Source organism: Argiope bruennichi, chromosome 9 (assembly GCF_947563725.1).
Source record: "Argiope bruennichi chromosome 9, qqArgBrue1.1, whole genome shotgun sequence".
In the NCBI taxonomy this organism is placed as follows: domain Eukaryota; kingdom Metazoa; phylum Arthropoda; class Arachnida; order Araneae; family Araneidae; genus Argiope; species Argiope bruennichi.
The window spans coordinates 82,696,859-82,715,003 of record NC_079159.1 but is presented as its reverse complement, the minus strand read 5'-3'; the positions used below and the strand labels follow the sequence as shown (position 1 = coordinate 82,715,003).

The window sequence follows — 18,145 nt, the reverse complement described above, 5'->3', positions numbered from 1 at the left end:
CGAAAAGCTGTATTTTTTCCCAACTTTGGAAGAAAGTTCTGAGAAAAGTATAGTTTTTCTTGATCTATATAATGTATTATCCATTCCTATCGGCATAGTCCTATTAATAGAAATTAAAACTTTTACTTTCTTGCAACTTTTATTCCTGTAAAATAATATTGAGGTATGAGTTTCGACATTATTATCCAAAATTATTCGACATTAATTTTTCTGGGAATAAAAAAATAATTCTTATTTATTAATATTTCACGGCGGAATATTGAATAATCTCTATAACAAGTCATGAGAAAATTTTGTACATTTTTCTTTTAGAATTTTAAGGTTTAATATTCTGAAGCAGAGAAAATAAAAAAATGTATGCTTTTCGTTTGTAGAACGAATAGTTTAAGGAGATATGTGGATTCAATTATTCGCATTTAAAAATAAAATAATTCGATTTATTCTAACTTTAGAATATCGTCTGCATCTTAGCATATAAGCGTTCTCTTACTTTTTACCAGAACAAATTCCGAATAAAGAGCCGGAGTTCAATATCTGCAATTCATTTTAAAAATCTTTTTTTTATGGTTTCAAAATGCATTAAAAGTATAATTGAAATTCAAGATATTATTAAATGATTTAGCTTTGATATAAAGTATCCAGCTGCAATTGAATCTAAAATGGAATTTTTGTGGCCAAAATCTTTCATATTTATCATGCAAGAGGAAAAAAATTCCTGGAATTTCGTTTGTTATTGCTCATTGAATTCTGATTCGATGACCACGTAACAGAAGGAAACTGAAAATTAAAGAATAAATGTCATCTCTGAAGGAAATCTGTTATGGACATTTGTTAAAGCTGAAATGACTATTGCATCCGCCATTTTTCGTCAGGTGTTCATGATGTCACACCTTACGATCTCGAATCAGAGATCGCAATTTGTGAAATGAGAGCATGCGTGAATTTCTAATGAAATCATAATGAGCACAAGAAGGCATGGATTAAAAGGAATTGCTGCATTGAGAGCGAACTTATCGATAGCATCAGTTTACTTTTGTCCTAGGTGTGAATATTCGAGATTAACAAGAAGCTTTTAAGCACACCCACACGTACAGACTTCACCATAAAACCTCTCGAACTCTCTTTTCAAGTTCATTTCTTCTTGTCATTCGTGCTGAAGACACACCAATCCGATCAAGTCAGGTGAGTTGTGAATTTTATAGCAATTTAAGGCTCTTTTATAAATGGAATTTTACAGTCGAATGCCTTTTGGTGAATTATCACGAATATGATATTTTAATACCATTAAAAAAAGGCACTTAGAAGATTATTCGATATTTATGAGTGATATCACTAACAAAACATCATCCGAATTTACAGAGAGAGAATGCTGAAAGCGTTAATAGTGTGATTGGCTTGAGCCTCGTTCATATTTACGCGCTTCAACAAATTATGTACAGAAGTTTGTAAGATAGTTTCAGAATATTTTCCTGTACAATTATTTTATCAGTATTGAATTTATAATACATCTATGTGGATATTTTAGTATAGGGTGGATATGTGGATATATTCCCGAATTATGTGCTTTTATTCCATTGACATATCAAGATATGCGTCGGTACCGTAAATAAAAGGCATTAAAAATAGCATTTGTTAATTTAAAAGTTCGGTACAGTTATTTACCTCAGGAAAAAATTCCTATGTTTCGAAAAAAATCAAGCAGCATTTTACTTACTTAAAAATTAATTTCCAACTAACATAAATATCGTGTAAAATTATATTGAATAGAATTAAATTATAAGAAACAAGCAATACAAAAATAAAATTAAAGTCGTTGAAAACTTTTATTCATTTTAAATTAATAAGCAAAAATTGATACTGAATTTCTATTCCAGAATTTCTTATGACATGCGATTTTAGTCATCAATTATTTTATCGACAGTTAGAAGTGAATTCTTAAAATACAAATAAAAATTCATGGATCATCGCCCAATTGAAATAATTTTAAGCACAGAAAAAATACAGGACATCAGTTATATTATTGTTATACATGTATGCTTTTATTTTGGCAATCCAAAATGTCGGATAAAGAGAAAGAGAATATCGGTTACTTGAATTAAGATAAGACTATTAATGCTCGAGAAAAGTTTAAATTAAAGTTATAGGTATTACAAAGACCTATAAAATGAACTTTCAAACGTCGTGAAACTTTGACAACTTTACTTAGGTAATATCATATAGAAGGAAATGGCTGAAAGAAATTTTAAGTTGGTATCTAAACCAATTTTACTTTTTATAAAAAAATGCCACTAGATCGAAAAAAATGTTTGTCGAAAAAAGTTCACAAATATTTTTCTGTCTGAATTAACTGTCTGGAAAAAATATTTTTAAAATTTGTTGTTCTACGACTTCTTATGGTGTATTATAAAGGTCAATTTTCAGAAAAAGTGACAATGTGAAAAACTCATGGAATCATGCAGTCTTCATAGATCTAGTTATATATATATATATAAAAAATAGTTGTGTCTATGTTAATTTATGGTTAAAGAAATAAAAATGAAGAATTTAATAATTAATTATTTATTTGTTTTTATTTATTATTTTTTTTTAATTTCACATCCATAAGCATGCAAATAAGAATAAATAAATTTGGATTCATATTTCGACAAAAATTTTGGACTATTTCTTTTAGAACACATCTTTTCCAGAGCCCAGCACTAAAAAGCCCAGAATTAAACCATTGAATCATATAAGGAAAAAAAAATTTAAAAGTAATATATTTTCTTCATTTGTGAATATTGAGACAACCCCTAGAATCTTTTTCTTCTATACCTCGGACTGCTGTGCATCGAATTACATAAAATTTCATATTTGGTAGGTTCTATATGTGAAAAATCGTTTAAACGAACAAAAAAAGCGAGGATTGTCTTTGGAAAATTTGAAGATGATATGAATATAAATATAAAGACGGTTTTTTACGTAGATACGATTTGCATTCAAAGAAAGTACTATTACTAAATCAAATGTTACATTTTGCTTCATTTTAAGAATTGTGAATTGCAAGTAATAAGAAGTCTTAAGATACATTTTTGACGTACTCTACCTTATAAGTAGGAATCAAAAGTATATGAATCATCATGAAAGTAATTTCAGATTAAAAATAAATGCATTATAAAGGGTATGTTTATAGTCAAAGAATAAAATATTTTAATTTTATATTATTCAATCAAATTCAAAAATAAAATTTTATAATAAAATATATTGCATGTTATACCAAATAGTGGGTAATAGTACATAATAGGAAATATTAAGATTTATTATGAATGACAACTAAAACAATTCCCATAAGTCAGGCTTTATATGATTAATGGAAACAATATATATGCATCTGATTTTTAAAGATTAAAACAAAATATTAAAAACGATTTCATTTTACTTTAATTCAAAACCTTTATTTACATTTTTTAAATAAACATTGTATCACCGAAAATAATGTTATTTGCTACCAGTGTTACTTGTATCATAGTTTGATAAACTTTGATTTAGGACATATTTTTTCTTCAATTCAGTACTTTTTTTTGTAGATATGGTGTTGAAATTTAGAAATAAGCTTTGAGAAATTCTGGATACTTGGTCATTTTACTTTTAAAATTCAGTATTTTAAATTGACGGTTTTTAAATACGAGTTTTTAAAACCAAATTTAATCACTTTTTTAACACAAGTGATTTACCAATTAGCAATTTGAAGTACGATGTAATTCGGGACATTTAATTAAAATTCAAAATACTTTTTCTGTAGGAGATAAACAGTCCTAGCCATCTTTATTTTCTTTTAAACAATTTAATTTAACAGTAATTTTTTAAATTTTACTGTTGTAAAATATATTAGCTAGTTATTTGCTAAATTTACTTCGATATATCAAGCCTTGAAAATAATAAAAAGAAAGAAAAGATAATAATTTGCGGAACATGATTTTCATTGAATTTCTGAAATGAAAATATGAGAGTATAAGAACTATTATAATTCATTTCAATATGTCGAGACTAGCACTTTCGGACGATAATACTTCGCTGACGGGTGATACTCAAAAAGGGGAGCATTTATTACACCTAATTCCCCGAACAATCCCTATTGATAAACGCATATATCGCCTCCTGTCATCTCTCATCTCACACCTTTTCCTGGTCTATTTCTTATTTTTTTATTCTTTGCTTTCTGAATTATCGTGAAAAATATAAAAGAATTGATACAATTTAAAATCATTTATCAAAAAAGAATAGATCATTTCAGTTATTTTAGCAATCAATACCCAGCTGAATAATTTAGGTTATTTTGAATATAACAGTTATTAAAATAATCATTATTATATACAAATGAAAAATTTTAAACAAATGTAAATAGGGGAGGATATCTAATATTTTAATCAGGCAATAAAAGATTCAATCAAAAAAAATAATATAAAGAACTTACATATTTCAAAAATTATGTTTTTGAATTTATTCATAAAAATCTATTTTTCTTAAATTAGTATTTTCAGAAACGGATAGATCCAGTAAAGAATTAAGACTATTTTTGAAATCAATGGTAAAATTTCACTAAATAACAGTTAAATGTATTTTAATTATGGAAATTGAAAGAATGTTCAATTATTATTAAGAATCATCTGATTATCAGAATAATAAAAAATATCTGATTTATTATAATACACAGACAATATTACAAAATAGATTGTTAAAAATTAAAACGCATTTTTATTTTTAATATTATTTTAATAATTTATTCGATGAATTTCATTTTGTTTGCACCTTTTAGTTTCCAATATTAACACAAATTCGTCCATGAAAGGTGTTAAAATATTCTAAATCAATAAATTAAAGTAATTTTATCAACATTTGAAGTTAATATTCTTACAATAGTTAATCCAAGTAATGTTCAAAGTTAAAATATATATAATTAAGCATTAATCGATGGTAAAAGAATATCATTTGATAATATTGATTAAAATTTCAAACATCAATAGTATTAAACCTGTCATTGAAAATAAATATATATTATAATAAATATATAAATCAATAAATTAAAGTAATCTTATCAACATTTGAAGTTAATATTCTTTCAATAGTTAATCCAAGTAATGTTCAAAGTTAAAACATATATAATTAAGCATTAATCGATGATAAAAGAATATCATTTGATAATATTGATTAAAATTTCAAACATGAATAGTCTTATTCCTGTCATTGAAAATAAATATATATTTAAATTCATTAATATATTCATCATCAAATATCCACCAACTTATTCTTAATAGAATATAAGAATTTTCATCTTTTAATGTGGAAAATCAATAGATATTTGCTTGAACTTTGATTGTTATTAAAAATTTAACTAAGCTTGAAATATAAAAGAATTTCCAAGTAAAATTTAGCCTGATTAATGGGCGGTAAGATTTCTGAGTTTTTCCCAAGATGTTTGTCATCGAGATCAATGTATTTTAATTTCTACCAGAAAAAAAAAGTACCCTGCAACTGAAATGGAGGTAAAAGAAACCTCGCGCGAACAAGGCGGTAATTTGCATCAAAAAACGATTCCATTCTTATTTCCATCCTTTGGTTAAACATTACCTAACCGCAAAAAAAAACAAACATTTATCCTTACCCAGAACATTTTTTGTCTGCTGCGTAGAATGCAAAATGCGTCCCATTAACCCCTACCAGTCCCCCCTAAAACATTGTATTTATTCCCCATTGTGGTTTTTAGGCATACACGGATCTCGCACCTTCGTACGAAATACTACCCTTGAAAACAATACGGTGAGTAAAATATGTGCTGTAAAACCAACACTGTACTCATACTATAACACAATAGTGAATATTTGAAGTATGCGACAGTGGATGATGGGTAGCGTTTCTCCACTCTTCACCCATCCGTAAACTGTTTAAGCTTAATTTAATGCATAATACTCAAGGTATAAAACACAGCCAAACTGCGAAGTACTTCACAAGTCTACTGGCAATCTGAACGCTTCGCACCTTAGAGTTGTAAGCTCCTAAAATATTATTATTTGTTTCAAACATCTCGACCAGTATTACACAAGGTAAGCTTAGTTTGTTTTTTTATCATTTTAATAATCATTTCCATCTCCTGTTCTTCTTCTTCATTAGATATTTATCATCAGGACTAAGGATTTATAGTGTATTCTGATCAACTTCGGATCGTAATACGCACTTCTCTATCGCCCTTCATCTTGCAACATCATAATTTATAATAATTACTTTTACAACATAAAATGATGCAAAAAAATCCATTTTTAATTAGTGCTTGATGCATTAGAAAATAATGAATTTAAAAAATTAATTTAACCAATTAAACTGTTACTAATTATGTGGCTTTTAAGTTGAAATAGAAAAAGTTATTCGAAGATCCCAACTGTGGAAAACTGAAACTGTTTCCGCAATAGGCCACAGCTTTCTTTTCACGTATAGAAAAAAAAATGACTATTAGCATGGTCCGTTAAAAAAATAGAGACATCTCTATTAACCTAATGTATTATTTAAAATTATTTTAAAACTATGATTCGTCATGTATAATTATTTCATTCCTCTAAAAGTAAAACCAGTTTAAACCTTGCAAATTGATTAAAAGATCAAAATTACATGCACTTTCAAAACAAAAAAAATAGCAGAAAAAAATGATGAAAAAAAGTTATTAGATGAAATTTTTTTTATTCATGGCTTCGTTTCTATGCCAAAACGTTGCATGAACACTTAATTTAAGCGAATATCATTAATATCATACCTTATGTATAGCATTTTGTTTGTAAAGATATAATTATTACATATTTTCACACATTAAAAAGATGCAAGCGAATTCAATAACTGCTTTGCTTATTGAGTTCATTTTCTTGAAACAAATACCATATAAAATCCTCGAGTTGATAATGCAAATCTAACATTTCTTAGCATTAATCCAATACTATCTAAAACATTAAAATTGAACATCTTACTAAAAGATTTCAAATTCAAAAAAAAGGTAACACAAAATTGACTTTTCATTTAATCATTCATTTTGAATATTAATATGAAGGCATTGTGGAAAAAAAAGCATTAACAAACATTTCCTGAATTTGTTATTATTTCTGTAGTTGAATAACTGAAATAAATGCAGTTCTGATTATTCAATTTTGATATAAAAACAGCTTCACAACATTTTTTTTCTCTCAAAACATTTATTATTATCTTTTAAATTAGTTATTTCCTATTATTATTTTATTTATTTCTCAAAATTCTGAAATTTTTCGCAGTTTATATTTTACAGGGATTTTTTTTATTAATTAAATACATTTTGATAAATTCAATCTTTCTTTAAATCTGAAATATTAATAAAGGGAAAGCACAATCTTTTTTAATTAAAATCCTACAAACTCCCAAAGCATCAAGACAGAAACCAAAAACTGATGTTCATAAAACTTCTTATAAAATACTTGTATTTTTTTTTCAATATTTAATCTAGTCATTAGATTTCTTGGATGTTTGTAAGGTATAATTTAAATGTAAGAATAATCTAACTAAACCAATAAATGAAGAGCAATTAAATTTTTCAGAACAGTTTTAGAATTTAATAGATTTTGATTCAAAATTAAAAAAAATTAAAAAAAATCTATCTTTTCTAAACTCAGTTTGATTTGCTTTAAAATATTTCCTTACTTTGAAAACCTTAACTCGTGCGATGAATATTTTATAACATCTACAGCAGAGACAGGTTTTTCGGGAAAAAAAAGCCAACCATAAACAAATTAAAGAGCTCGAGCAAGATGAAACGGAAATATAATTTGAAATTAACAATAAATAATTAAATAAATATATAAATAAAAGTTTTGTAGGATTTTTATTCCTAAAATCAAAAATTAATTTTCAAGCGAACGAAGATTTTATCACGATAGAAATATTCCACTTAAATTTGTCATAAAATCATAGCAGACGCAGCAGCCGTTTTTATGGATGTTTTACCGAGTACAGATCTTTTCGCTAATAATACAAACATATAATTAATTATATCATAGCTTTTCATAAATGGATGTTGAAATTTATCTGCGACCATCGTTATACTTTTTATAAAATATTAATGGTCGGTGGCAATGCAAATACAATTCATAATTGTGAATCATCACCCAGCAATAATACTTGTACACACATATATTATATATATATATAGCATATGAAATTTTTGTAAGATGATTTTATAAATTCAGCCAAAACAGATAATTTTGTCACAATTGTTGGATTTTGGTGAGTAATAAAGAATAATAATCTTTAATTAATCCATAACATTAATTAAAAACATAATGCTTTGGAATACTTACATATCAAAAAGTTTGCCGCAATTTCTTTATTTATTTTATCCAAGCCATGGATTTGCAAAATAAAACTTTTTTTTTTATATTTCCTGTGGAAACTTGGCTATGATTCTATTAATTAATTCGGAAATCTGTCGCATTCTTCAGCCGGTTTGCTAATCCCAATCAGATGTACAAATAATGCATCTCAATGAAATACCTCTCATGTTTGAGGAATGAGTGAAAGCGTGAGAATAGAAGTATTACTTTAGCAGCTGGGAGAAATCTGATGAAATAACAATTGCTACTTATGCGTGATGAAAGTATTTAGATGGTTCATAAGCAGAAAGCGAAAACATGAAAATTAACTTTTGCAAATCGGTACATCAGTGGGTCTTCTATTTTCCTATTTTAATTCTGTAACTGAAGATGGTTGCTATTGTTTTCAAAACAGATCTATAGATTACCAAAGCTGATGCTTCCCATTTAATTTGGGAATGTAAATAATTTTAGTTAAAATGTAAGTCATCGATTTAATTTTGTAATATTCTTAAAACTGAGTAAGTAAAAGCACCTTTTTTTAAATATTAATGATGATAGTAAATAGTTAGTAAACTTTTTATTTAATATTATTTTTAGAAATAGTTGTAAGAATTGTTCAACAAATCTTCAAAAAATTGAAACATGATGAATAAAATCCTTGAGTATATGTCGGTGCATTTAATTTTTTTGAAATCAATATGATGAAAAAAAAGACTTTTTTTAATCACATAAAATGATTATTAATGAAAGATGTGCATAATCCAAAGCAAAAAAGAAATTCATTTTTCTGACTCGGATAAAATGCCAGTATATGGTTGCCACGTAGTTGAATTTTGCTGTTTGAACGAATTATAATACTCAAGTGCTCTTCATAGAATCATATACGATAGTCACTGATAATGAACAACAGAAAACTGCTGTAGTAATATTTAATCTTTCACACTGATTATATAAGAAAAGTTTTCGTTTCTTTTTTTAGAAATGTGAAGATCTATTTTAGAATGCTTATATACTGTCATTAGAATGTGACTTTTTAGCTCTAAAATAAACGAAGAATCATTTTCTGTAGTGACTATGATTTTTGGATGCTTCTGGTTGCCATTTTGAGATCATTTTTCTCCATACTAAACTATTTTGTTTATTTATTTTCATAATTTTACGGATTTTTCTTCTACACTAAATTGGTTCAGCTTGTGCCTGAGGAGGTACTCTTACCACTAGTCGATAATAATTGTGACAGATTGAAAATTCTTTTTAAATACTTGAAACTTCAAGGAATTGTATTTTTGAAACAGAAATTTCAGTTTACCAACATGATATATGTAAAAATAAATTTTGCTACAATAAACAGTTCTGAAGATATGAAGATATGAAGGTTTTTAAATAATTAATCAGCCATCTGGCAGTTTCTTTAAAAGAAGTTTATTTTTTCAGAATTGATGCCTATTTTATTGAGAAATTATTACCTCATTAAAGTACAAAATAAATAAAATCTCATGCATAGCAACTAATTTTATAGCATTTTTATAAGCAACTAATTTACATGGTTGACTATTTCAGGAGAGTTTTGTTTTTGAAGAATTTTTTTCTGTCTTCCCTTTTCTTAAGAATGCGTGAAACGGTTTTTCCACTTTAGGAATCGTACAGCTGAAGCAAATATCATGATCGTTACTAGACAATAAATTACTTTTTACGAGCCTTCCGCTAAGTTTGCTTTTCAGATAAAATCTTACGTTTTGGAGGGAGAATTTGACATAACGTATTTCCAAGAAGGAAAAACCGCATTATTAAATTTTATTATTCATTACGACTATAATAATTCTCTAGTTCGTTAGAATATGATGAAAGTGAAGATAAAATTTAATTCCTAATAATTGTTCAAGCTTAATTTAGTGCAGTTAAATACAGTCCTCATCAAACGACATCAAATTCTTTCTGAAATTCTTTTAATCAAAAGAAAAATTTAATAGATTTATTAGAACTATAGGTGAAACTGTGTTTATAACGTGTGATGTTGAAAATGGATAAGAACTATTCTTTTTCTTTTCCATCATTCTAAAAGGCTATTACAGTTTTTATGTATCGCATGTTGCTCTTAAAAATATATTTGTGAATTACTTTTATTAAATTTCTTTCAAATTGATTCAGAGGCTGATTTTTTTCTTTCCCTTTTCAAAATATTCAAGAAAGATACTGGAACTGAATGTGAAAGATAATTTTCAGAATAAGGAACAGACTATTCAGTAACGAAATATTGCTTTATTTTATGCTGAAGAATGAAATATTTGTTTCCGTTCAATTTCAATCTTCCAAGAATCTTCAAGCAATGTAATGATTTATTTAATTAATTTTTGTACTTAAATTTTTAAATGTATAAATTACCTTTATTAAATCTATGTGCTATATGCCGATTATTTTTACCACGATTCTTTGATTCCGTTAAAGAAATATTAATCGAAAATTCGCACAATGCAATCAAGATGCACTACATGTTTTCTTCCTTTCAGAATATTTTGCCTTTGAAAAATTCTGAATTCTCGCTTTTCTTCCTCCTTAAAGAAATGCACATTTCCAAGCAAAAGCAAATTTCATAGTTGTTCCAAGCTATACAAAATTATATAATCGAATAAATTTTAAACAGAACGAAGAGACATTTAAATTAACATGAAGATAGTAATTCTGCAAAATACAATATAATTTAACTACAGTAAAAATCATAAAGTAGCCCTTATTTTATTTTGTAGCATGCAAACATTTTCTAAATGTTTCTGTCCCTTTTTTTTTAGTATTAATTTTCCCTCATTATTTTTATTTGTCTTTTCAGAAACAAAAATGTTTTCCATTGTAAGCAAAACCCTTTTCGTCGTTGTTTTGGTCTGTGCTTTCCTGAGCTGCTACGAAGCCAGACCTGAAGGTGATGCCCCTGCCGATGGCACTACACCAGGCTCTGACACAAGCGCTTCTGGTGCTTCTGGAGCCCCTGACGCTACTGGGTCAACTCCAACTCCTGACTCATCTGCCGGTACAGCCTCACCTGGTGATGGAACTTCGGTGAGTAACAAAGTGTAATAATACACAAAGTGGGAATAAAAAGTATTTTGAATAAGCCAAAATACTTTTAACTCATAGATACGTGATCAGAAATAGAAAGAATATATATATTTATGTTCTTGTATCCTTTAAAATGATTTGAGAAACAGAAGGGGTTTTTTTTGCCATAATTACAGTAATACATTAAAAAATAACTATAATATCATTCTTCAAGACGAATGCTGCCAGTATTCAAGGCCCACTTTATTGCTACGATCACAAAAACTAGAAGATAGCAAAAAAATTAAACGATTTAATGAACATTTTTTGACAGCACATACGAATTTTATGTTTTAAGTTATAAAACAATTGACAATATAGATATTAAGTATGTGCTGCCATCTATATGTAATATGAGATCAAAACATACATAATTTAAAAGTAATCAGATATTGAACTTTATTTTGCTCAAAAAATACTGACTTAAATCTTTACAATGTTATTCGATATTTTGAATGCTGTTCAATAGCAAGAATATATTTTACCAATGTCGTAGGAAATATTGTGCTATTATTACAGACAACTAAAACATGCCAATGATATAACTTATAAAATAAAAACTTTGTCTCGGAATATATAAAACAAATTTATAGCTGCCAAGTACCAATGAATATGTACCATTTTCATAGAAGAATCAACATTAATCCTCACTATGAATGAAAGGAAAAGCTGGAATCTTCGTAGAGCCGCATACATTTTTTTTTTTTGTATTTTATTAATTATTTGATGAGTAAATTATCAAAATTTTGGAAGTTTTATTCAGATTTTCAGCTAAATCTTCAGAAAGCTGAATTTGGCTGCTACGACATAATGTTGGAGATCAATTGATTCTATTTTTATAAAGCAAATTATAACTCGCTTTTTTCCGGAATTTCCTCTGAAACTATTATTATTACACTGGTGATTGCGAAAGAATGGAAGCTGATCTTTTTCACATTGTCTGTTTTTACATTAGATTCGTCATCATCATAGGAACCATCTAATGCTTAACATCACTTCCTTTGAAATTAACTTCAAAAAGTTCGATGCTGACGTATGTAATAAATTCGCCATAAGATTCGTGCAAAACCACATTCGAGACATTCATATCCCCTTCAACCAGAATCAGATTCGAAATCTAATCTTTTACAAAATTCATAAATAGAACCTGTAAAAAACAAGAATAACGATGTTCCACTTTTGTAGCCTAATATATATAAGGTTTTCTCGCGGAATTCTGAATTTCTCATAATTGAAGGTTTCTTGAAAAATGCATATAATTTGCTATAAATTGATACAAGCATATGAACAAATTAGAAGCAAAATATTAGTTATAGTTATTATAGAATCACAAAATATTTATCATTGAATTCTTCAAAGGAGATTAACGGTTATAAAGTATTTTCAAGCTCAACGTAAAGATTTTTTTTATTTCAGATCTCTTCGTGTATGACGTTTTTAACTCATTTTTCCGTAGACATTCTCATTTGATACTCCAAATTGGAACTCTAAATATAAAGAAATAATTTCTAATTTTTAAAATTTACAAAATTTAGCATGGCGAACTGAATAAACGTTGTTATACATTTCATTCTCCATCTATTCTTGTTCGAGTTATACTGGAGAGAGAAATGTCTTGTGTATGTAATGAAATCTTTGCTTGAATTTAAATAAAATTAGTGAATATCTTCAGAAAAATAATAATAAACAATTAATGATATAACAGACGCTTCCTTTATGTAGATTATCAATTATAGTTATACAATTGCTCAAAAAGATAAAATAATTGTTTTCTCTTTTCTAGGCCGCCCCTGGTGGTAGTTCTCCAGCTCCTAGTGATGACGCACCAGCAGCTTCAGCTGCCGAAGCATCTGCTTCAGCCAGAAGGAAATAGAGAGATTTCTGATATATGATCATGAAACATTTCTTTCCAATTGAAAACTAAGAATAATGCACCAAATTATTTTTGTAGAAAACAAAACTCACTTGCGCTTTGAAATTTTTCTGTGAATTTCAAAAAGAAAGTACTATCCACCAGCTCTCACTTTTATTTTTAGTTCATGATGCTATTAGTTAGGGCATATTGTCTAGATTTTTTTTCATGCTGTTAATTTCTTTTTCTATTTATTTCACTTCGCGGAATAAATTTGATTAAAATTATTTACTTCATAAGTTGTGTCATGCTTTTATTTGTTTTATTCTTATATATTAGCAATTCATTGTTTATAACTTATTTATTAACAAAAATAATCGGATATTATTTTTGCTACCAAACATTGAGTAGCGTTACACAGGAATGAAAAAGGCTTTTAAAGTAAAAGGAAAGAAGGTTATCCTGAGTGAATTAGAAAACTCGGAAATATTTAGAATAAAAGAAATGAAAGAATAATGAAAATAAAATATAGAATTTAAGAATAGTTTTAAAGATGTATCTAGCACTAAATTAAGAGCAAGAATTAGAAACAAAGGCACTTAAAAGGTAATTTTAGAAAGTTTTATACATTTATAGATACTACTCTCCATTACCAGAAAAACCAAACAGTTCTAACTTTTAGGTATTCTGATTTATTAGATCATTGGTGGAATAAAAAATTACAGTGCTTAATATTACTGTAGAATGCACATATATTAAACCTATATATGATTTTGAAAGCAATCTTTTGTACAGATGTTTTTCAATTTTTATTCCATTTCGTTTATTCCATTATTAATTTTAGTAATGAGTTTCAACTTTTAGTCTCCACTTAAATAAAAATATAAGTGATTTGACAGGTAAATTTCTAGCAATTGTTATTAAACAACACAAATAAAATAAGTGCGAAATTGTCAATGTTAGATACAATTGTTAAATATAAAAAATACATCGTAAAATTAAAAGATAATTAAAGATGAAAAAAGAGTTCTTTGCAAACAATTGAGCAAAAAGCAAATTGTGGAAACAACATGTTAATTTGCATATAAAAAGAGAAACGTTCCAAAAAACAGACTCCATTGCAATTAACTCATTAATAGAAATACTTATTTATAAACGAGAACTATAGAACTATCTCACATAAAAGAACACATTCATATTTTTAAAAATAAACTGCAAAATAAATGTTGAATATAAAATTTGAGGTTCACACACACTGAGAAAAGGAAATCATTTATCTAGTTTGACATTACTTTTATTATCGAAAATAGAAATAAGATATTTTGTTATCTAATTAAAGTATCCAGAAATTGCCCAGTCTCTTTCCGTCAAGCCCTAAATCTGACAAAGAATTTCAGAACGATTTGAGAAAGTTCACCACACATATTTCATCAACGAATAAAAATAATTTTGGGATGAAACGAAAACATAGTCACATATTTGACTGATATTAAAATAGTGTATGTGGTCAAAATGTTTAGACTTTTTGCATTTGCTTGGCTTCGAATCATTGCTATTTCAATTTTCGTTTCTACTTATCTACTAAAAAGTCACGAAATAAGTTCCTATTTTCATCTGGAATTGAGCTAGTTTTCGAGAAATTGAAGACGCAATCTGTTCATGAGGCAATAAATAAATAAATAATAAAATAAAATTGAAATCTGCTATCGCAAATTTCAAATTTTCACGTGAGAACATTTTTTTACGTCACGTCGCATCAATCCTACGAAAAGATATTAAATCTTGCAATAAAATCTTATTCCGTTTGCCAATTGCTGTCGGTTATTTTGCTGAAGTACTGTCAAAAACCGTAAATTATATTTAATACAAAACAGCATAGCTAATTTTCGTAGAATTTTGCATCCTTAATGTAAATATACTATAATTAAATGTTATAGAAGAATCGAATCTCCAACCTAAAACATCATAGCATTACAATTTTTTAGGTAGATCTATCCTCATTTTATTTTTAAAATGTGCCTTTAATTAGCTTAGCAATGATAGAGTGCACACAAAAAAGTACTATTTGATCCCGTAGCATTACGCTTGCATTAAATAATGAATAAACTTAAAACATACGAAAAATGTATTTTGAAAAGAGGAAACATTTCATAGAGATAAAATTTGTTTCGTAGTAAAATTGACTTCATCCTACATTTTTTTTTCGAATAACTCAAAAGAAATGGAATAAATCAGACATGCAAATCTTAAAAAAACATCGTATGACTTCGCTAGCAGCAGAAGCGGGAACCTAGTAACTTCGATAGCTTATTAAATTTAAGGATTCTGAGAATAACAAGACGAGCATAATTAAAAAATGAAGGGATAAAAAATGAAGGAAGTTCTTAATAGCTCCGCTGCTAGAGACTGATGCTTTTCTTAAGAAGAAATTGGAAAGAATATATACACTTACTCGGTTCAAATAATTTTTCATATGAGCTGGGAACGATTTAAAAAATTCTATAAAAAAAAACAGCTGAACTTTTCAGTGATGAAAATATCCACGAAAAGAACAGCAAATCACAAAGAATTCCATCAGAATGATAAGATAATATTAAAATGAAAAACCGTGAAATAAAGACAAACGATTCAAAAAGCTCCAGCAGATGTTTTTAGTTTTTTTTATTTTCTGTTCTGACAAAATTCGTAAGCAGACGATTTTAATTAGAATAAATTAATTGTTCCTTTAGAAGAATATTAGAATTGTCCGTTTATTAGAATAAATAATAATAATTGGATAAATGTTATACATCATATTTCACTTTAAAAATAATACTTAATGTTTTATAAACAGTAATAATATTTTCAATTATAAAATGTAATTTAATTAAATTTTTAGTGGATATTTATTTGTCGATTATTTTACATTTTCATTTCTTATAAAATTTCATTAGTACATGTACAAATCAACAAGCGAAAAAAAAATTGTAAACAAATCAGTATTAGGGTTACTAGGAAAATTATTTCGCTTGCTTTTTTGGGTTACCATATTAGCAACAAACTCGGGGACACACTAAACTAGAATTCAACCAAATTAGCTATTTAAAAAATTGATTTTCATACAGATTAATTTCTAATATTATATTTATGATTTGAAGTATCTTTCCAACTCTAACAAGTATCATTTTTTATAAAGTTAATATTGGATAACTTTTGTAAAACATTGCGGAATTAGATTTCGGAATGTTATTCCTATACAATCATTTTCTCAACGGTTTCAATTTTAATCGTTCTTAATATTTTAATCTTTTTTAATATAATAATATTCTTCTTAAATATAAGGTCTCTCTTCAAACAAATGCTGAACACAGACTGATACAAGCAAATCCAGCATGTGACGCCACAGTGCCTCCTGATCACTCGTTCTGCAAAACATCACTCGCTAAGCGAGTTATATTTTTACGTTTTGCTTTGTACGTAATGCAAGAATCTGCTCATTAAACGAAGCTTAACTGCACACTTATTACTATTCAAAGCCAACGTCCTAGATGATTAAGATCACCGCGGATGCAGACACTTTAGAAAGGAAGTATATAATCTACAGCTAAAAACATTACTTGGTCAGGCTGTTCGCCAAGCAAAAATTATAAAGAATAGCGTCCACCATATTTTGAAATGGTTTAAGCAGAAAAGTATACTGATATTAGTCAAGAAGGAGAATGGAGTTTTATGAATGGTATTTGGCAAAATGTGCAGAAAGTCAGAATTTTCCAAGACGTTAACTTTGAACGCTTCAGGCCTATGTTAGTAAATTTTTTTAATGAAATTTCTAGGGAATAAAGTTTATGATTCAAAACCTGTAACTTCTAAGACATGAAGGAAAAATGGGAATGTGCTGAAATTCAGGATGAAATGTGTGTGTGTGGGGGGGGGGGGGTTGTTTTTGGTTTTGTTTAATACAATTCCATATCCTTTTTCTAACTGATCATTATGCATCAAAATGATCATCAATTTGATAAAATCATAGAATTAAAAGAATTAATACAGTTCTTTATAAGTACTGAAATCTGATATACAATAAAAAACTATTATAAACAACCAAAACGTGGTAACATTTTTTGCGGAAGCCTATATTTATCTGATGTAAAAGATCGTTTGGAAGACGAGGGAGAAAGAGAAGAATTGAAAATTTTTTCTCTCCTAACTTTTCCTCTATGGTTCCACTAAAGAACAATGCTGATAAATTGCTTCAAAAAATGTTTACGCCAATTATTATTTTTAAAAATTCAATTCAAAGTTTATAAAAATAAATTTTTGCACTGATAGCTCAACTAGAATATCACTTTTTTATTGCTTATTTTTTTGTTTCTGGTGATAATTTTTGAAGATTTTAATTCAGGTGAAAGCAATTTTTATATTCTTAAAATTCAAAAATTCAATTGTATTATGATACCATTATAATTATCTTAGTATTTTTCTATAGATAATTGTCCTATTTTTTAACACAATTATTACTTTTTCATATATGAAGTATGCAAACAGAAAGTCTAGGAATTAGAACACGCAATTTTCAATAATGTTTCAAGCCTTCTAATTCAAAGCGTTTCAGAGCTTCCCGATTCCGAAAAACACTTTTTTTTGGAATTATATCTGTCTGTAAACTCGAAATCTTAAAACTCTTTCAGATTTTGAAACATGAAATTTAGTATATAGATTTGACACCAAATTTATGGAATTCTATCACATTTCGACAGAGATCTATTCATGAAAATCTGTTTATTCGGTGGTCCAAGTACAAGGGACGATAATTTCAAAAGAAAATACACATTTGGTACATAGATTGCGCATATATAATATAGACATGTAT

General features: G+C 27.4%; 1 protein-coding gene across 2 annotated transcripts; it reads left to right on the top strand.

Annotated features, from left to right (window-relative positions):
- Nucleotides 1-972: 972 nt before the first annotated feature.
- Nucleotides 973-13,598, top strand: LOC129983903 (uncharacterized). Of its 2 annotated transcripts, none has more exons than XM_056093599.1 (3): nucleotides 973-1,182; nucleotides 11,182-11,408; nucleotides 13,231-13,598. In XM_056093599.1, the coding sequence occupies exons 2-3, from the start codon at nucleotides 11,190-11,192 to the stop codon at nucleotides 13,318-13,320; spliced, it is 309 nt and encodes a 102-aa protein (XP_055949574.1). In that variant the 5' UTR covers nucleotides 973-1,182; nucleotides 11,182-11,189; the 3' UTR covers nucleotides 13,321-13,598. The 2 variants fall into 2 exon arrangements, with proteins under 2 accessions (XP_055949574.1, XP_055949575.1); XM_056093600.1 differs by lacking the exon at nucleotides 973-1,182 and adding an exon at nucleotides 5,935-6,077.
- Nucleotides 13,599-18,145: the final 4,547 nt, after the last annotated feature.

What these genes read in the sequence shown, in the direction of transcription:
- LOC129983903 (XM_056093599.1), top strand. Translation starts at nt 11,190, where the DNA reads ATGTTTTCCATTGTAAGCAAAACCCTTTTCGTCGTTGTTTTGGTCTGT. An exon ending in CACCTGGTGATGGAACTTCG is followed by an intron (nt 11,409 to 13,230) that starts GTGAGTAACAAA and finishes TCTCTTTTCTAG; the next exon opens with GCCGCCCCTGGTGGTAGTTC.